We start from the raw sequence: 22,176 nt of genomic DNA on the forward strand, positions 1-22,176 counted from the left end.
CCAGTGCTCCAGCTCTTCCTGCCCAGCTGCTCCATCTGTTCCCTGTGGATTTCACTGTCATGACCCAGTCTTTCATCCTAATAAGGGAAAAGAAACCAAGGTGTTGTTGGTGGGTTTATGCATACTCTGGCACATAGTAATTTTCTTAGGACATTCAGGGGCCAAATAATCTATTAGAGCAAATAATAGTAATTCTCAGTCCCTGGAATAATTGTTCACTTAATTATACTCTCCATTAAAGGCAGGGCCAGTGTGTGGGGTACTGACACCTCCAGATTCTCATTTGATCTGTAGTTATAGAGGCAGACAAGCATCTCAGGGGAAGGATTTTAAAATATGTCTACCCTGATGTTTTATAGAATCAAAGAGTGAATGTGTCAAAAGAAAACAATTTGAAAGTGATGGTGAATATAAACAATGGTATGAATAAAGAACAATTTATTTTTTTCTTCTTCAATACTTCAACTAGAACACTGTATCACCAATGTATATTTTAAAAATATTTTTAGCTGTCAATGAACCATTTGTTTTATTTTATTTACACGTGGTACTGAGAATCAAACCCAGTGCCTCACACATGGTAGGCAAGTTCTCTACCACTGAGCCACAACCCCAGCTTACCAACATATATTTTTATCTATAAAACACTTGTTCAGCCATTAGATATTTTCCAGCCCATGACCACTGACCTTGGCCTCCCCATCTAGCAGTCTCCCAGGCCTATTGTTGAACTTGGACACCATTCTGCCAGTGGAGTGCTCCATGCAGCCCACACACCTCACTCACTGCAGGAAATTTCAGTCAAGAGGGCCAAAGCCACTGTGTCATTGTCATTTCAGCCTATTTAGCTTTCAAAATGGAAAGGCTGTTTTTCCTTAAACAATATAATGACATGAACTGTCACATTTTTTTTTCTCCTTTTGCTGTGCTACAAGGACACCCAGAGCCTCAGACATGCTGAACAAGCACTTTGCCATTGAGCTATTTCTCACCTCAAAACAACACATTCTACATCATTTTGAGGTCTGGAGATAAAAGTTCACACACTTCTACTGGGAGTTTTAACTGCAGCAATTTTTCTGCCAGTTATCTTAAAAAATATAAGCTTATCTCCTTATTCAGATGTTCTAATTTTAGAAATTTTGCTACTAGGTATTGAATCTAGGGACACCTCACCATTGAGTCACATCTCCAGGCCTTTTCATTTTTAGTTCTGAGGCAAGCTCTCACTAAGTTGCTTAGGGCCTCACTAAGTTGCTGAGGCTGGCCTTGAACTTGTGATCCTCCTGCTTTAGCCTCCAGGATTATGAGCATGTGCCACCACACCTTGCCAATTTTAGAAATTTTTCTAACAAATACTTTTGTGTGTATAAATATTGGTTGCACAGGTATTCACTAGAATGCTGCTTATTAATAGTGTATCCTTGACAAATGGCTACATTAAACAATATTGTAGAATTGCTTAAATAAGCTGTTGTTCATCTATAGAATATTGCTTAAATAAGCTGTTGTTCATCTATGCAATAGAATTCTAAGAAGAGACCAGAAAGTATTTTGTTACAGAACATTTAATAAAATAGAATTTTGTTCATAATAAATTAAATGAAGCAGCTATAAAACACTGTACTGTGTTATTATCCACTATTTTGAAAAAAATAAAAGTGTATAAGTGCTTTAAAAAGTGAATCAGAGACCACTTCTGGAATGACAGCACAAGAGCTCTGTAGATTCTTTGTCTGGTGAAACAACTATAAGTGTTAAAAATTACTTCTGACAACTCAAACAATTAAATGCTTTAGAAATTGTATTGCTTAAAGTCTGCCCTCTAACATTACTTAGTACAGAAATGTTTTGAAAAATTATTTCCAGATTTGTTGCCTCCTACTTCCTTAAATATTGCAATTCCTTTGTAACTTTGCTTATTATTAATACTCTAGGAATGTGGGGGTCCAGGAGTTACCTTGATTTATATTTATATGAACCGTGTGATGTCACATAGCTGTCATAGATGTGGGACGCAGTTCTAACAGTAACAGGGTCCATTGGTTCCATGCCATATGTATTCTGTAGGATTTTTATTTTACATGAAAACTCTTTCTGAAGCATACATGTATGTGATTTGAGAGGCAGGGGCAGAGTGGATTAGAGGGTTAGTGTAAAGATTAAATAAGTTTAATCTAACACATAATAGCGTCTAAAGCATAAGCCATTATCATTAGAATTATTATGAGTACTGTTGCTGTGTCATTCAAAACATGTCCCATGTAGTTCTTTTTTATGCCTAATGTTCTCTCACACCCACTATATTTTATTAACTAATAACAGTGATTTGATATAAATGCTTTGCAAATGCTGTGTTGGTTAGTTTTTCATCACTGTGACCAAAATAAAATACCTGACAAGAACAACATAGAGGAGAAAAGATTTATTGTGTTTCATGGTTTCAGATGTCCTAGTTCATGGCCAGCTGACTATTGCAGAAATGTCATGCAAGTGCCTGGCAAAGGAAATCCACTCAGCTCATGGCAGCTACAGAGCAGAGACAGAGCTGGGGCGGGGGCAGGGAGGGAGGGCAGGGAAAGATAACATGTGCTATTGCTTCAAATAATAGGCCTTTATTGAGTATCTGTGCAACATAGACTCTGGGAAATGGAGGAAAAATTATTTAGAGACAAATTATTCAGGGATAATTAGGTTTTACCTACTGAATGAATGGATGGATAAATGAGAGATATCTTTATGTACTACAAAATATATATTCTGCCAGGCGCAGTGGTGTACACCTGTAATCCCAGCGGCTTGGGAGGCTGAGACAGGAGGATGGCAAGTTCAAAGACAGCCTCAGTAACAGCAAGGTGATAAGCAACTCAGTGAGATCCTGTCTACATAAAATACAAAAAGGGTGGGGATGTGGGTCAGTTGTTGAGTGCTCTTGAGTTGAATCCCCAGTACCCACCCACTACTCCCAAAATCTCTATGTATTTTTCTCAACCGGATTATATGTGTTTTCAGTGCATGGTTTGTATTTCTTTATGCTCTTCATGTTGCTTAGTAAAATTATGTGCAACTAATAAAAGTCTTAGGCTTGTTGGTTGATTAACATTGCATTTAAAAATTACACATAATTTTAGGTGTTATAATACCAGGAGAATAGAGGGAAACATGGGGGGGGGCAAGAAATCCTTTGTGATAGGAGGCCTTGGAAAGTTATTCCTTCATATCAGAATTATTGAAGGTATGGATTCCAAAGGGCACAAAAAAACCCTGCAAATAAACATATGTATTAATATAAACTTAAAAATCATAAACATACATTTGAGAAGTATGGACTTTAAACCAGACAGAAAATTGAGATTAATTACGTGGTGATTCTCTTAAAAAACAAAAATAGAACTCCTAAATGGGCCAGCATTCTCACTACTAGAAATATATACAAAGAAAATGAAAATCAGAACACTAAAGAGAACTCTGCACGCCTGTGGATATTGTAGCACTATTCACAGTGGCTAAGATATGGAATCAACTAGTGTCCATCAACTGACGTTCCTTATTGCCTATGTCACCTGAGCAGGTTTGGTGGCTTAAACAATATGATCCTCAGTTTCCTCCTCTGTGAGATGGAATACTTAACTACACCACAGTACTTTTTTGGTGTGTAAATAGTAATAACTAAAATTCATATAGTACAAGGTGGACATTTAACAAATATCTACTAGCAGTGCTTCTTCTTTCCTAACTGGGCTGCCACAGCACATTTATTAGAAGCATCAACACTTTAACATGACTGTCTTATGCTGGAATCTAATGATCATAGATTCAATGTGCTATAATTTCTATAATTAACTGATAAAAAGCTTCAAGGACTATGTTTTCTTCAATGAATATTAATGGCACCTTTGTCTAATATGAGATAACTCTATGTATGTGGATTTGTTTCTGTTTCTTCTGTTTTGTTCCATTAGTCTGTTTGGGTATCAATATCATGTCATTTTTTTTCCACTATTGCTCTGTAGTATAGTTCAAGGTCTGGTGTTGTGATGCCTCTTTCTTCACTCTTCTTGCTAAGAATTGCTTTGGCTATTCTGGGTCTCTAATTTTTCCAAATGAATTTCATGATTGCTTTTCTAGTTCTATGAAGAATATCATTGGGATTTTAATAGGAATTGCATTAAATATATATAACACTTTTGGTAGCATAACTATTTTTATACTGTATTATTTCTGCTGATCCAAGAGCATGGGAGATCTTTCCATCTTCTAAAGTTCTCTTTAATTTCTTTCTTTAGTGTTCTGTAGTTTTCATTGTAGAAGTAATTCACCTCTTTTGTTAGGTTGATTCTCAAGTACTTTTTTTTTTAAGGCTATTGTGAATGGGGTAGTATTTCTAATTTCTCTTTCAGTGGATTCATCACTGATGTATAGGAACACATTTGATTTATGGGTGTTGATTTTATATCCTGCTACTTTGCTGAATTCAACAAATGGTGCTGGGAAAACTAGAAATCCATATGTAGCAAAATGAAATTAAATCACTCTTGTCCTGCACAAAAGTCAACTCAAAGTGGATCAAAGACTTAGGCACTAGAACAGAGACCTTGCACCTAATACATGAAAAGGTAGGTCCAAATCTCCACCATGTCAGTTTAGGAACTGACTTCCTTAACAATACTCCTAAATCGCAAGAAATAAAATCAAGAATCAATAAATGAGACGGATTCAAACTAAAAAGCTTCTTTTGAGCAAAGGAAACAATTTCTGTAATGCGAAGAGCCTACAGAATAGAAGGAAATATTTACCACCTGCAGGTACCTCCAGGCCACATACAGAACTCAAAAACTTTAACATTAAACCCCTTGCCCCCCAAATAATCGAATCAATAAATGGGCTAAGGAAATGAACAGACACATCACAGAAGAAGATATACAACCAATCAAAAAATATATAAAAAAGTGTTTAACATCTCTAGCAAAGATTTCATCTTACTCCAGTCAGAATGGCAATTATCAAGCATACAAGTAACAATAAATGTTGGCAAGGATGTGGGGGAAAAGATACACTCATACATTGTTGGTGGGACTGCAAACTGGAGAAAAGATGGGAAGCAGTAAGGAAATCGCTCAGAAAATTTCAAATGGAACCATCATTTGACCCCGCTATCCCACTCCTTAGTTTATACCTGAAAAACTTAAAATCAGTGTAGTATAGTGACATGGCCACTTCAATGTTTATGGCAGCTCATTTCACAATAGCTAAACTATGGAAGCAACCTAGATGCACTTCAACAGATGAATGGATAAAAGAAAATTAAAGTGATTTAATTTCATTGTATATATATGCACAATGGAATATAACTCAGCCTTAAAAAAGAATGAAATCATGGCATTTACACGTAAATGGATGGAACTGGATAATATTATGCTTAATTAAATAAACCAATCCCCCAAAACCAAAGGCCAAGTGTTTGATATGCGGATGCTAATTCACATTAAGGAGGTGGGGCTTAGGGACTAATAGAGGTACTTTGATAGGCAGAGGAAAGTGAAGAAAGGGGAGGGGTATAGGGATAGGAAGGATAGTAGAATGAATTGAACATTAATACCCTATGTGCATGTATGACTACAGGACCTATGTAACTCTAAATCATGTTCAACCAGAAGAATATTATACTCCATTTATGTATGATGTGTCAAAATGCATTCTACTGTCATGTATAACTAATCAGAAAAAATTTTTTAAAAAAGCTTCAAAGGGAAGAAATATATATATTTTGCTATACGGCTGAAAATCCAGCAGTTTATTAATACTTAACTGATTCCTAAAGTACATACTAAACCCTTTATTAAATTATTTGGGGATTAAATACCATTTAATAAATTCTCTGTCACTTAGCCCTCTTTTCCCCTTAAAATATGTTGATAATTAAGATTACTAAGACAAATGAGTTGGCAGTAGTCATCCACACTTGTTGTGTTTAGCAGTTCATCTTAAACCAACAATTAACATCCACAATACTCACTACACGTGTACTGATCAGAGAAATAGGAATGGCTCCCTCACCAGTCGTCCTTGAACCAAAGTACCAAGAACAGTCTTCCTCAAGTGTTACATGACCTGTCACATCTCAAACTATATTTGATCTGAGTTAAAGATTTAAAATTCTAACCCATTCACATTCATGGAATGTGAATGAAACTGAATAAGATGTGACCTCTCCCTCCAAAAGAGAAACTCATAGTGTTCCCAGGGAACACACTGCCTGCTCAACTCTACCAAGGGGGCGACACAGAATGCAGAGTCCTTCTGTGGATCTGGAGCGATTTGAGTGAACAAAATTGACATGAAAGTGTAAGGTTGAGGCTCCAAAGCCAACTAAACCATTCAGTTGATTACTTTCAACCAACATAAAATTAGAATATACTCTGGGTAGATTGATTACTATACACCATTCTGGGGTTTTAGCCTGTTGATTTGTTATTTTTAAAGGGAGTTTTAAAAATTTAAATTATTTTAAAATTTTGACTTGTAAATATAGTATAGATACAGGTAAATATGTAAATCAAAGTGCTTTGGGCACTGATTTAAAAATGGATCTTTCTTATTTTCCTATTGTGCTTAAGAACCAATATACTGACTTTTGGTTTTGAAATTCTCAGAATCTGGCTTTTGTTGCTTCAGTGAAAGGGAAGCAACAGACTTCCTTGGTGTGCAGCACGTTCTCCAGCATTCTTCCAGCTTTGAAGAATGATTATTGTAACAGACCTTTTACCAGCAAACAGGAGCTCAGTGCTCTCTTGCACCATGTCTGGGTATCCCAGATGGCTTTGAGTGACAGTTTTGTACACTCTAGGAGTCAGTTACATCCTTAGTTCGAGGGGATGGCAATTCAACTTCCCCTCAATGACCCCTGGATTTGGAATCAGATGATTCGGCTCAGAGTTTGTTTACCCCAACCTGAATATCTGCCTCTGGGGTTCATGATTGTGGTTCTTGGTGTCTTGGGATACTGGACAGCTATTAACTCTCCTAAGATTGAATTCTGTTTTCTAGAAAATGAGCATAATAATAACGACAGCTTTTGTGAAGCCCGATAATAGAAAAGTATGTTAAGACGGTTGCACACTATAAGATGCCATGGAAATGTGACAGTTACAGTTATGTCTCTTCTTCATTCAGTACACACACACACACACACACACACACACACACACGGCTGCTTCTGTGTGAATCACAGATCAACAGGTCCACCTCCTGTAAACTTTTCTTATCTGTAAAAAACAGTGTTTTTGGTCTGTCCCTGCATGCTCTGTGACTGGGTTCTCAGTCCCTGGTGTTGATTGTGATCATCCTTGGCTGCATTTGTCTTCTTCCTTCCGCCCGCCCAGACGCCTAATCCAGCTCCCAGCCCCCAGCCCGGAGTGCAGCCTGCCAGTGTCTACTTGCGCAGGCGCTGTCCGCGGCGAGTGCTCAAGGTGGGAGGGGTGTGTGTGTGTGTGTGTGTGTGTGTGTGTGTGTGTGTGTGTGTGAAGGGTCTGCAGGCCGCGTCCCCAGAGCACAGGAGGAAAGGGGAAACTGTCAGCCCTCTCCCCTGCGTAGGCATGAGACCTGAGGAGGAAAGTGAACACATCCAGCGCCCAAACCTAGGGAAGCTGCATTGAGGCCTCTGCTAGAGCCAAAAGGGAGCGACAGCTCTGACCAACAGTGCGAGGCTGGCTCTTGGATCAGCAGCAACAACAAAAAGGGTGAAGTTTTTATTCGTGTGTCAGGGTTGCAGGGGTGGGCTTTATAAAGTCTAAAAATTCTCCCTTATTTTGGGCACATTTTCAAAAGGTGTTTTCATTTGCACACACTGTGGCCTCGGGGCGGGAGCTTTTGCAGTCCTCTTTATTGGACTCACTCATGTGAGTGAGTGACATGACAGTGAGCTGCTGTCTCTGCTGAAACAAGATAGGAAGAAAGCATGAATCTCCAGAGGACCACTTTAAAGGTCCCAGGAATTTGCCTTTAGCCATTTGTGGGATGTCCCAACAGTTTTAATATTGAAAGCTCAGTTCTTGTCTCTGTTGCCAATTCAATAAGGAGGAAAGAGTTTTGAGAAACGGAGAAACCCGGACTGCTGTCCCAGAGGCTGGGATTCTTCCTGCCAGGGGAAAAACCAGGCTTTTAAAAGAGGAACAAGGGCTGGGATCCAAATATTACCAGCAGATAAAAAGAGTGTTCAGTCCAGTCCTCGAGAGAGTCATTGTTCCAGTTTATTCATGTTTCCACTTCTCATTTTTACCGTTTATTCATGTGGGAAGTGATATTTTTTCAGGCACAGGACAGGATAGCTTATTAGGGGATTGGAACGATCTTAGTCCCTGCTTAGTCTCTTTGCTTTTAAGGAGGGAGAGATGAGGAAGAAAAAGAAAAGAAAAGAAAGAGATATGTCTGGTTTAAAACAACCCACTGGAAGTTGGGCAGCAAAGTTTGTTTTCAAAGCATAAAATGGACTCCTGTTACATTTCCCCACTGTCAACTTCTGGCAGTGATTTATATCCTGATGTTGGGATTCACATGACTACATTTTTGAGAGTCTGAAAAGCTCACTTAAAGAGGGGGAATTTTATTGTTTTTAATTCTGTTTACTGTTGTCATGTTTGTAATAAACATATTACTTAAAATGTAAGGATATTCCTAGCTAGAAGTATATCCTGCATTGAAACAGAAGAATCATATTTTCTGTGATCTTGAACTGTTAATATATTGAGTTCTTAGGTAGTATTATTTGGAATTTGTCTTTATCTTTAAAAAATAAATATTATCTGCAGGTCTAAATATTCTCTAACGAAGCTAAATATTTTCCATTAGTGCTTATTTTGTCTAAATTTTACAGGTGGTTTAGTACTCCTACTGTTACCAAAAACAAACAAACAAACAAAACAAAACAAAAACCCAAAGGAATCTTTTAATTTCACTTGCTTTTAAAAGTTAACTTAAAAATCACTAATTTTGGAGGTCACACAGGTGGGCAATAATTATTTACTAGTCTTCACTAGCTTTGCTGTAGATAACTCCTCTGATATTTGGGTTGTAATGATAATGGTTGCCTGATTTACTCTTCAGGAACCTTAAGGTCATTTTCCTGAAAATACTGACTCTTCCCTTGCACCTGTACCCCTGATAGGTGCCTAGAGTGAGATGAAAATGTTTTTCATCTTTGTCTTCCTGTGTATCTCCTCTTTATTACCTTGACCTTTGCAACAGTTTCTACCCAGCTCTGAGTATAGATATGTTGATCATTTTAAGAAATATTTTTCACAATAATAAAATATGAAGTTGCCATGGCATAGGCTTGCCTAGTCTTTCTCTTTCCCCACTCCAGGGATGAGCGCCTACCACTCACCAAATACAGAAACTCCAGACCATGAAAGGAGTGACAAGAGGTAGCACAATAAGCAGAAGATTTCTGCTTATTCCCAGAAAAGATATGACTATTCCTCTCTTTTATCAGCCTCTTTCCCTTGTTGTTGTTATTATTTATCTGTAGCCACTCAACTCCCCAGAGTTGTGAAGCTGATTTGTGAACAAGGCTTCCTCTTCTCCAGTCTTTGGCCACTGAATGAAGTCTTTGTATCTAACACTTACCTGTAGCACATATGTTTCTTGGAGGATTATCTTCCAAGGCTAAGTTAAGGAACACTATCAGAATTGAGCATCCCTAGAAGAGTTCTGTAAGTCTACTTAACATGATTTCCAGTGATTTCTTGCTATAATTATAATAGATGTGACTTGTGATTTAATTTTTCTTTTAATAGGAATCATTGAGAATAAGATATGTAGAGATAAGGAGTATTGAATAATAGTGGACATTACAATATTATTGCTTTTATGTTAGCTATCATCTGTTGGAAAATTCAATTTTCAAGAGCAAATATAATGTTTAGAGATTTTGTTTTTGCAGTGAAGTCTAAGGAAGCTATTTTTATAAATATATTCTTTTATTTACTGACAATGTAGGAGAGAGGTAAGGGCAAAAATTTCTGCTCTATGGCTTGGGCTTGAAGAACATTTTAGTGCTAAAATTCTGAAGTTATAATGCAAATACTGGCACACATGCTTAGGGATCTTTGCAACTTTTATAGGAGAGCCTTGGGAGATTCCTGGAAGGGTTATAGTTACTGAAACTATTCTTATCTTTATTACATTGGCCTCCCAGTGCTATTGGAAATTTTGTATAAAAGAGTGTGAAACTTGCTTCAGGAATGAAAAGGATATGTTTTGGTTTTTGAAAAGTGAACAGATTCAGTGATCAGTTTTAATTTTTTGAGATTCACTGCATTTGTTTTGCTTGAGGTAAATGAATATAGCTAATAGGACAGGTCTAAAAAACCAAAATTATTTTCCTTTAGACAATTGCCACACTTGCTAATTTTACAAATGTGTTGTTTTCAAGCTGAAGTATAAAGCACGTTTGTTATCAATACTGCAGGTTGCTGTGTGTCCTAAAAGTATAACCGGGTAGAAACACTGTTGTGGGAAGAAGGCTTTTATTCTTAGGCTGTCATACAAGGGAGGCAGCAGGTGTGAATGGAATTCCCAGGCCACCTCCCTAGTTTTCTTAGTATTATCTATGGGGCAGGCAGGGCCTCAGTCTTCCTAGTGTCAACACATGTGGAAGGGGGTCTTAGTTGCTTCTGTGCTTTCCTTCATTGTGAGACTTCATGGGTGGCATTTCTCATTATCATCTTAAACCTCTGTCCCAGGGTATGGTTTTTACTAAAGTAAAGGTTGTTATAGGGTATTCCAGTGACTAGTTTTCACCAACTTTACCTCCTGTAATTAGATAAATCTATGAACATCTTATTAGAGGAAGGTAAAATATTAATATTTGTTCTTATGTTTGACTGATAATTAGCTTAATAACTTTGCTTCTCTCAATCTCATTTTCCTGATATATCTGTTGATCCCGTAGTCTTGAGAACTGATTGAAATGACTCTATTTCCTATTCTTTTCTTTTTTTAAGTTTTTTCCTATTTTTGAAACATATATTTAGCATCATAGTTTGGAGTTGTTTTGAAACTCAGGAATTAATTTGTTTTAAGATATAGCAAATATATGTATCTTTTTTGGTGTCACAAAATTGCTTTTATTTTTAAGCATATAGTAATGAGAAATATAAAATAAGAGCATAAACAGAGATTCAACTTTCTTCTACCAAAGTCTGAGTAGCTTACCTTGATCTAGCAAATTATGGCCTATTTTTTGTTTGCCCATATTCCCATATTTTAAAATTTTTTTTCCACATTCTTTGACCTCAGAATTTTGTGTTTCCAGGGCTCCTGATCTTTTCTGACCTACAAGTCCAAATTTTGTTTCTCTCTCTGAGAGATTGCTGAGATATTTGGTCAGAAATATCAAGGGCTTCAGGAACACTCCTATGGCAGCTTTTTTCTTCCTGGTTTTCCTGAATGTTACCCACTATGTGTGGAATTTTCATGTACAAAGACACAGAAAGTAAAGAGTGGGTTTGATCTAGTGCTGTTCCTACCTTGCAGGTATTTTAGTTCCTCAAGTTCTACTGCTTTGGTTGCTTTCATGAAAACTGTTCATATTGCAGATACCAGAAGCTGGGTCCTTGTCCCTGATGCTGATCCATTAATGAGGACAAGGTTTTGAGAAGAAGAAAAAAGATGTTGTATTGCTTTTCTAGCAAAAGAGAATGTACAGGGGATTCCTGATCCAGAGACTGTGATTCCAAATGCTAAGGGAAACCGTGGTCTTTTAAAGAAGAAATGCAGGGAGATTTAAGATGGTGGTCTAGAGAAAGGCTGCATTCCTAGTTCCTTCATGGCTCAGGATCCAAGCAGCAGGAGTACTGCTTCTGAACAGATGGATTAAAGAGGTATTTCACTAAAACTCAATATTTGACAGTAAGAGTGTCTTGGAGACTTAGAAATTTGGGAACATTAAACAAAGAAGAATGAATACATTGGAGCCAAGCTGGTTGCTGCATGCAGTAGTGACAGCCATGGTAGTGGTGTTGGTTCAGCACAGAGGAGGGAGAACATAGACAGAAACACAGTGGACAGATTAGTATGGAAGAATCTGAGATCAGGAAAGCAGCCTGAAGCTTAGTGGATCCAGAGGCTGCATTGTGCACTGGTGCTTGAAAAGTGCTCTGTTTCTCAACTGGCTGCAGAGAGCCGAGGCAGAGGCATCTTGAGTTGGCCGCTGCTGCCTCAGAGCCAGGAGATCATAGCAAACCCTGCCACACTGTTCCAGTGAGCACCTACAATGTGACCTAGGGGGTACCTAGCAGAATAGGAGTGAAACAGGCACAGAGAAGATTGTACCCCAGGGGATTCAAGTCAGAAAAGTGAAGGGGAGTCAGCTTACTTCTTCTTTACGTGTGGCGTTTCACATGACCAGCTGAAGTGATCTGGGAATCTGAACAAGGGGTTGGGAATACACTCAAGAACTACACCTAGGAAGGCTGTGTTCCTGGGCAGCGTAAAGTGTGGAGGGTTGGCTCCCATGCCCTATGAATAGAATTCCTGGGAGGCCCCTGAGATCCAAACTCCTGACAGAGATCCACAATTGTACGGACCTAAACTCTTCAGAGTATACACCATCCAAAAAAGCCCTTAAAGCCTGAATAGACTTAAACTCCACCTGCCAGAATTCCCATCATAGAACACTGCAACAGCCCCACCCTGGAAATGCACTGATCTGTGCAGACAAAACTCCTGTTGATAGTACTTCCCATTCCATCCTACCTTGTACTAGTGAGAAGGGAAGCTGAGACTTATTTGAACAAGCTTCAGTGTAAGGCCATTCCCAAAGGCAGCTCAGAGAGCAAAACACACACACAAAAGGAAGGGGTTAACAATCTCTAGTCCTTGCTCTCACTCTTAGTACATAATTCAAGGAGAAGTGGAAAGAAAGATAGGCATAGACAGTGATAGTTATCTATGCTCAACTATTTTGATCATCTCAATGGAAATGGTTTTTTCTTATTTATTTAATTTTTTATTATTTGTGTGTGTTTTAGTTGTGCCAGTTGATTCATGGACATATATGCATATATATTTGTTTCTTTTTTCTCACTTTTAGCTTTTAAAAAATATAGTTATTTTCCCTTGCCTTGTCTTTTAAGGTTTAGGATTTGGGGTTTGTATATTTTGGTTTTGTTTTGGATTGTTTTCTATTTCTCTCTTTTCTTATCCTACTAATAGCCAAATTCTATTGTTCCCTCTTCTATTACATTGTTACCTCTATTTTTTAAACCTCCTCCTTACAGCCATCATCTGCTACATCTCTTCTGCATTCTCTCTGTTTACTTTTTGAAATTGTAAACTCTTTTTTACATTCCTATCATATTTTATTTTCTCTTAACTATATTCTTACCATTTTAGAACTAATTGGTTTATGTAATTCCTGCCCCCACCATTAATTCTATTGCAATTATTTCTTCTGAGGATAACATAATCCACAATTGTTTTTTGCTTTACTGCCAAATAGTTCATGGTTACTTATTGTTTTTGTTATTGGCAATTGCTAAACAACCTAATGTTGCATCTCAACTCCCTTTAAAAAGAATACATCAATTCTAAAACCAGTAGAAGGAAGGAAGTAATTAAGATCAGAACTGAAATCAATGAACTTGAGAATAAAAAAAAAACATACAAAGAATCAATGAAACAAAGAGTTGATTCTTTGAAAAGGTAAACAAGATTTATAAGCCTTACCAAACTAACTAAAAAGAAAGGAGAGAAAATACAAATTAATAAAACCAGAGATGAAAAAGGGAAAATCATCATAGACATCACAAAAACCCAGCAGATCACTAGAGACTATTTTGAAAACTTATACTCCAGTAAACTGAAAAACCTAGAAGAAATGGATATATGTCTAGACAAATATAATCTGCCAAAACTTAATAAAGAGGGCATAGAAAACCTAAACAGACCAATAACTTGTAATAAAATAGAAACACCAATAAAAAAACTTTTCCAATAACAACAATAACAAAAATCCCAGGACCAGATGGATTCTCAGCTGAATTCTACCAAAACTTTAAAGAATAACTAATGCCAATACTCCTCAAGTTATTCCATGAAATAAGACTGAATGGAACATTTCCAAATTTGTCCTATGAAACCAGATTCACACTCACACCAAAACCAGTTAAGGTCACATCAAGGAAAGAAATCTATAGACCAATATCTCTGATGAACTTAGATGCAAAAATGCTTAATAAAATATTAGCAAGTTACATTCAACAACATATTAAGAAGATTATACACCATGACCAAGTTGGTATTATTGCAACTTTAGAAGCAAGGATGGTTTAATATATACAAATTGACAAATATAATTCATTACTTAAATAAAATTAAGGACAAAATTTAGTTCATCATCTCAATATGTATAGAGAAGGTCTTTAACAAAACTTTGTCACCAATTCATGATAAAAACACTGAAGAAACTAGGGATAGAAGGAAGCTACCTCAAAATCATAAAGGCTATTTATATAAATATCCAAACACAATCTCATAGTAAATGGCGAAAACCTGAAAGCATTTCTATTAAAATCTGGAACAAGAAAAGGATGTTCACTCTAACAACTCCTATTTAATATAGTGCTAGAAATTTTAGACAGAGCAATTAGGCAAGAGAATAAAATAAATGGGATAAAAATAGGAAAGGAAGAAGTCAAAATATCACTGTTTGTTGATGCTGTGATCATAAACCTAGAAGATCCATATACTTCATCAAAATTCTGCTAGAGTTAATAAGTAAATTAGGCAAAGTAGCAGGTTACAAAATGAACATAAAAAATCAATAGCTTTTCTATATTCCAATAATGAATGTGGTGAGAAAGAAATCAGAAAAACAATTCCAATCACAATAGCTTCAAAACAAACAAACAAACAAAAACAAAGGAATATATCTAATCAAAAAGGTGAAAGTCATTTACAATAAAAACTACAGAGCATTGAAATAATCTCAGAGGATGAAAAGACCTCCCAGGTTCATGGAATAGGCAGAATTAATATGGTTAAAATGGCCTTACTTTCAAAAGCAATATACACATTGAATGCAATTCCCATCAAAATACCAATGACTTTCTTCATACAACTAGAAAAAACAGTCCTAAAATTCAATTGGAAGAATAAAAGACCCAGAAATAGTCAAAGCAATTTTATGCCAAAAAGCAATACTAATGGCATCACAATACCTGACTTCAAATTATACAACATTTCTATAGTAACAAAAAGTATATGGTCCTGAAAAAAAAAGCAGATACATAGCCCAATGGAATAGAATAGAAGACAGAGACAAACCCACACATCTACAGTTGTCTGAACCTTCACAAAGGTGCCAAAATGTACATTGGAGAAAAGACAGACTTTTAAGCAAATGAAGCTGGTTATCTACATGTAGAAGGATGAAACTAGACCCTTATTTCTCAACCTGTACAAAAATCAACTCAGAATGGATCAAAGACCTAGAAGTTTGAGCAAAAACTATGCTACTCTTATAGAAAACAATACCTACTCCTAGGGTCAACACTCCAGCTTTTAGGGACAGGTAGCAACTTTCTCAATAACACACCTAAAGCTCAGGAAAGAATGTGAAGAGTTCCTTAACCGGATGCTATCAAATTAAAAAGCTTCTGCACATCAAAGGGAACAAATAGGAATGTAAAAAGGGAACCCACAGAATAGGAGAAAAATCTTTGCTAGCCACTCTTCTGACAGAGGATTAAATCCTGAATATATAAAGAAACTCAAACCTTTACACCCATAAACAAATAACTCAGTTAATAAATGGGCAAATGAATTAAACAGACACTCTCAAAGAAGAAATATGAATTGCTAATAAATATATGAAAAAATGTTTTAACATCACTAGTGATTAGGGAAATGCCAATCAAAACTACATCATCTCATACCAACAGAATGGTAATCATCAAGAATTCAATTAATAATCAATGATAGGGTGCAGAGAGAAAGGAACACTTTTGCACAGTTGGTGGGATTATAAATTAGTACAACCACTATGGAAACCAGTATCGAGATTCCTCAAAAGAGTAGCCATGAAACCACCACATGACCCAACTATACCACTCCTCAGTATTTATCTTGAAGAATTAAAGTCAGCATACTATTTTGATACATACATACCCATGTTTATAGCACCATAATTCACAAGAGCCAAACCATGGAACCAGCCTAGGTGTCCATCAAAAGATGAATGAAGAAAATGTGGTATATATATATATACACAGTGGATTTTTATCCCACTATAGGAAAAAATGAAATTATGTAATTTGCAAGAACAGGAATGAGTGGAACTAGAAATGATTATGTTAAGTGAAATAAACTAAACACATATGAGGAAGCTAGAGAGGAAAAAGGAAAAGAAAGTGAGGGTGGATCTCAGGAAATCAAAGGGAGATCAAGAGAGGAAAGGGACTGAGAGGTAGGAGGCAATGAGGGAGTAAGGAGGTGTTGGGGAATAATAATGGCCAAACCATATTATATTTTATATTGTTCGTATATAGGAATACGCAACAACAATTCCCATCATTATATACAAATATAATGCACCAATAAAAAATGTGGAAAAAATTAAAAAAGAAACGCAAAGCCTCAACTCCAGGTAGGCCCTGTTAGGAGTACATTTTTTTCTTTGTCTTGAGAGAGCCATATCTTATATCTACTGGTGCTAACCCAGAAGTCTGGATTCTTTCATTCCTGTGCTCAGTGAGCCAAAGGACAGATAACGTGGCCTAGGACAGAAGTCGGGTTAATCTTGATTCTTCTAAGTTAGGGAGAGTGAGAGGGACAAGAAGAAGGAAAAAATGATCAGTTTTAAAATCAGCCACCAGTAACAGAGCAGTGAGGTTTGTATTCAAAGCATGAAGTGAACCACTATTACGTTGCCACTTCTCATGCTTTTTTTCTACTTTTGTTTTGTTCCCAATGATGATTTATTTGGATTAGTTACTCCACCATAAGCACAAAGAAATTCTTCATGGCTGACTTTGGCTGTTAAAAATGGAACTTAGCTCCATGACTTAGTTCAGCATAATGTCTTACTCTAATTAAATCTCTCAGGGGCCTTTTTTAAGTTGCTTAATGAAACATTTAAAAAATTCACTTATACACTTAATATTCAGTTTTTGCCTTAAAGTTGTGAGCTGATTAAGTATTGGTTTGATTTACTTTGTCATTTTCATATTAAGTTTTAAATCTTTTTGAAATTTAAATGTTTTCTCATAAGGAAATGATTAAGTAAATGTAAACAGTTTTGGAGTATACCTTCAGTGTTATTTAGAATTCCATAGCTATGACAAAATACTTGAGAAAATCAACTTAAAGGAGGAAAGGTTATTTTGGCTCATGGTTTCAGAGGTTTCATTACATGGTCAGCCAGCTCCATTTCATTTAGGACTGCAGTGGGACAGAAACATCATGGCAGAAGGGCATTGAGTAAGAAAACTGATCACTTCATGGAAGTGAGGAGTTAAGAGACTAGAGAAATAGTCAGGACAAGATATGCCTCCCCTAGAATACATCCCCAGTGACCTTCCTCCTTCAGCCAGGCCCCTCCTCTAAAAGGTCCCTCCACTAGCACCACAGGCCATCACACTTTAAAGTACACGGCCTTTGAGACACACTTGATATCTATATCCTCACCATCACATCTGCCTGGTTGATTGAAGGTCCATAACATGCAGAGATGTAAAGTGTTGAACCATATGTTCAGAGAAATTCCTCCTGTCAGTGACAGCTTGGTTCTGTCCTGTTGGTAATAAAAATGTTACAAACTTTAACATTAAAGAAAAAAATGCAGGGGTACATGAGGATTACATATGCTGTCCCTGAAAGAAAGTTGTGTTGTCATATGCCTTTCAGGACAGACAAATCTAACCTTTACCTCTTTTTCCTACTTTGTGTTTTGAGTACTTTTCCTACTCTGAACTCTTATTAGGAACTTACTTGACATCTGATTGGAATGCAGGTGTTCATAGTGTCTTCCAGCCATTTTAGGCTCTAAGGTCGTTCTTATCACAGTGATGTGGGCTGTTCATTGGTAAGGAATCTACTCACTGCAGCACAGTTTAAAACAGTCTTGCTTTAATTCTATTGTTATCTAGGGATTACAATCTCATTTATGTAGACAATCAACTTACTATTGCTTTTTTCTCTACAGAAGGCAAAATCTCTGAAGATGTCTTCTAATAATGACCAGGTTGTTATCCCAATGCTACGAAGACACACCAATGGTCTTCCTGAGATGATTTCTACTGATGGGGAGACAATTACCCAAGGAGCTGTGTTGAGTTTTCATAACATCTGCTATAGAGGACAAGAGAAGAGAGGCTCTCTGCTCCGACGAAGAACAGTTGAGAAAGAAATACTATCGAATATCAGGTATGTGCATGAACTTTTTAAAAATCACTTTATTGATCTACCATGAACCTCATAGGCTTTGCCTATAACCAATAAACTGAACATTTATATACAAGTCTTTGTAGAGACATGTAGACACGTGCTTTCTTTACTTTTGGATATACTCGGACTGAAATGATTGGTTCACTTGTTAAGTATGTTTAACTTTGAAAGGAACTGACAAATTCTTTGTAAAAATTATTGCTTCCTGTGCTTGAGAAACCAAACAATTAATGTGTAATTTAGTTTTGAAGTGGGAACTAAAGTGTGGAGAGAATGGAGCATGTCTATAAAACTTTCTCACTGTCAGGTATCTCAAATAGATTGCATATGCTAGACATTGGGGTTGTTACTGTTTTTCTCATTTCTAGAGAACAGAGGCTATAATTTCCTTCCACAGAGACTGGAAGTGAATTTTGGTTGGCTCAGTCAGCACAACATACAAGTCTTTTCTGTTTATTTGTTTAAAAATAAAATCATTATTCCTACAGCAAGTGAGCAACTTTCTTTTTTTTTTTTTTTTTTTTTGGAGTCTCTAAGACAGTGGCAGGTGGTGACAAGAGGCTTTTAATCTGGTGTGGCTATAGACCTATATGGAATCAGATGTTTGTCCTATTTCCTTGATATTTTGTGTGTGACTGTGATCTTCTGTGTTAGTAGCAGCCATCTTCCTCAGAGGCAAGGAAATGTTGAGGATCATCTATGTTTGCATGTGGGTGAGAGCAAAATATCAGGATCTGAATGATGACTGAGCTGAGGCCTGGAGCACTGTGCAGATTGGAACTCTCCCTGCTCTACACCTGACGTCATGTCTTCCTGTCTCTTTCTTGTGTTGGTTACATTCTGACTAGGAGAATATGGAGAATAATGGTGGATGCAAAACTGTCATTTTTAGCTTCCATGAATCAATAGATTTGACTAATGAACAGTTGAGAGCATTTTGTAAAACATAATCAAGAAAATGTTGGTACTTCAGATTTTTCGATGAAAGAAGCAGAAAGTAACAGGAATTGAATACGGGCAGGTTTGAATAGCTGTAAAGTGCACACTGTGTGCTTACATGTTCTAGCTAGCACCTCCATGCACCGTCTCCTCTAATCAAGGTTCATATTGAGTGTGCCTAAGTGGTGTACTTCTTGGTAAAGAAGGAGGTCATTATCTAGTGCTTTCCATGGCTTAAAAAAGTGCAGTCATATGTTGCCATACTTACATTTTTTACAGTTGAAAGGACAATAAGTATGGGTATTCATAAATACATTTCTGTTTCACAGTTCCTTGAGAACAGTCATCCATGCCATGTTTCCAATCTTTCCATTGTTTGCTGGTTTCAAATAAGTAGAGCCTCTGGAATCAGGGAAGGGTTATTCTCATGATACCCATCGCTTGGGCTTTCCCTCACCAGTGATGATGATCTATCTAAAAAAAATGTATTTCAGCATTCCAGTAGATCTACACATATCCTATGATCATGAGGAAAATTTATTATGCATTTTGGGAGATTTGCAGAATGATAATTTTTTTGAGTGATGTCAGACTTAATCCTCTTACCAGATTCCTACTGTCCACACTGCACTGCATTTGCTCCCCTCCCTGTGTCTCTTTCCTTACTCACTGCCTTTAGTTTTTTTGGCAAGCATTTGAGAGCAGGCTGTTCATGTGATGCTCCTTCACCCCTAACTCCTTCTTATTTAGTTTGCAGAAAGAAGGACTCTTTTATGTATAATCTCCAGTTGTTTTCTGGCAGCAGCTGAGGGGAAATATAGCCTCAGAATGAAGGAAGGAGTGGTCCTCAGGGCTGCCCATCACCTTGCTCCTCACATAGCTGACTGGCCACCACATCATGTCTCTGCAGGCTCATACAATCTGGTATTTTTTTGTCCCATTCCCTGCTGGTGATGGTAATATTGATCACCTGGCTGTATTGCTGTCTGCAAACTTCACCATAATGCCGCCATTTTCCTCTTTGGACATTATTAGTATTAGGAGGGCAGATGCTCTGACAATGTTTCAGAATCCTGCTCCTCATTGAGCTGCAACTCACCAGCTTCAGTTCCCATTTGTGGGTGCTGTCTGTATCAGCAACACGGTGGTAGTAATTTTCTATTTTATCATCTCATAATTTTCATTCTAGAAGAGGAAATAGCTTCATTGATGGTCCTTTCTTTTATTTACTGTACTGACTCTTGAATTCCTGTTTCATTCAGCAGCATTCAGTACTAATGCATGGTTATGGTTATTCACCTTGATACACCTATTGTTCCTGGTTTGGTCAGTGGAAAATCTTCCCAAGAGAGTAGCCTTTGTCCCTTTTTATTTTGATTTATTCCCTAATCCTTTGAGGACTTCCTTAGCACAGCTAGAAGTTCCAGACTCCTATGTGCATGATGGCATAGGCTTGTAATTTCAGCTACTCAGTAAGCTGAGGCAGGGGGAATCACATGTTTGTGGCCAACCTCGCAGCTTAGAGATAACATGACTTAAAAGAAAATTTAAAAGTGGCTGGGAATGTAGTTCAGAGTTAGAGAGCTTGCCTAGCATGCACAAGACTCTGGGTTCAATCTCAGTATCCACCTAGCCGCCCCACCACAGAAGTTCCAGACTCACCATATAATTACCTTGCCAGACCTGGGGCCAGCTGCTGTTCATTCCTGTGGAGGATGGTATTTACAAACCAACATCTGGGTGTTTAGAATGCTCATTGCTATTTGGTGTGTCATTGCTCCTACATCTTCTAAATGGACAGACCTAGGGAAGATATGCGTGTATGTACACATACACACATACACATACATTTATAACATTGTTAAGGAAAAAAACTGCCTCTGTGGCTTTTGGGGTGTGAAAGAAGGGTGGAGGGGGTTGGGGATATAGCTCAGTGGTAAAGCACATACCTAGCATGTGCAAGGCCCTGACCTCAATCTCCAGGACATGGAAGGATTGAGGGCAGAGGGTAGGGCAGGGAGAACAAGGAGTCGTGGAACTTGAACAAAGGCCAGCATACCCTTTCTGTGACAGGCCAAATCATAAATATTTTGAAATTTATGGACTATTCAAGTGTGTAGAAAATAAACTCTGTTTTTGTAGCATGGAAATAGCTATAGATACTATATAACCCAACAAGTGTGGTTCTGTCCCAAACCACTGTTGATGAAGACACAGGTGACCTGCTGTAGTGTTGCTGTTTCCTTGGCTAGAATATCAACTCTGAGAGGGATAGATTTTTTATTCTTTTTGTTTTTCCGCTTTTTTCATTCTTAGCTCTATCTCATGCCATTGAAGAGTGTCTTGTCTGTACATCATATACACTTAATGTTGTGTTGTGTCATGGAGGTGGAATTAGCCACTGTTCTACCTGGGAACCCTTGCATTTGTGATTATACATCATTGTTTTCTGTTAATGCTAGAGTTTAGTGTCAAAGCAAGCAAATTTCTTTGTCTAAACCTATCCAAGTTCAATTTGTGGTGGAATAATTCAGGATCTCTGAGTCTTTATTTGACTGGGTATTACAAAAATCTGGAAAACTCTTCTGGCAGTGAAACCTTAATAAATATCAAACTTGTTTCTGGTCATTTCAGAAGCAGAGGCTAAGTAGCTATTAATAAAAAAAAATGAAACAAGTGTGTTATAGATGAACCCACCTTGAAGTTTACCCCATCATTGGCATGTCTTTCCTTTGGGAGGTGATAGGCTATTAAAGAATAAGTGATTTTCCTGTTACAGTTTATTCCGAG

The 22,176-nt window shown here is 37.3% G+C and overlaps 1 protein-coding gene across 1 annotated transcript in view; it reads left to right on the forward strand.

Moving 5' to 3' along the window:
* The first annotated feature begins 7,468 nt into the window (after positions 1–7,468).
* LOC143405768 (broad substrate specificity ATP-binding cassette transporter ABCG2-like) overlaps positions 7,469–22,176 on the forward strand; it is a 39,759-nt gene continuing 25,051 nt past the window's right edge. The window contains exons 1-2 of the mRNA XM_077110140.1: positions 7,469–7,739; positions 18,206–18,426. Of these exons, the coding sequence (XP_076966255.1) occupies positions 18,224–18,426 (203 nt within the window). The 5' untranslated portion in view covers positions 7,469–7,739; positions 18,206–18,223. The remainder of the gene's footprint in view (positions 7,740–18,205; positions 18,427–22,176) is intronic.

Source organism: Callospermophilus lateralis, chromosome 8, assembly GCF_048772815.1.
Source record: "Callospermophilus lateralis isolate mCalLat2 chromosome 8, mCalLat2.hap1, whole genome shotgun sequence".
Lineage (NCBI taxonomy): Eukaryota > Metazoa > Chordata > Mammalia > Rodentia > Sciuridae > Callospermophilus > Callospermophilus lateralis.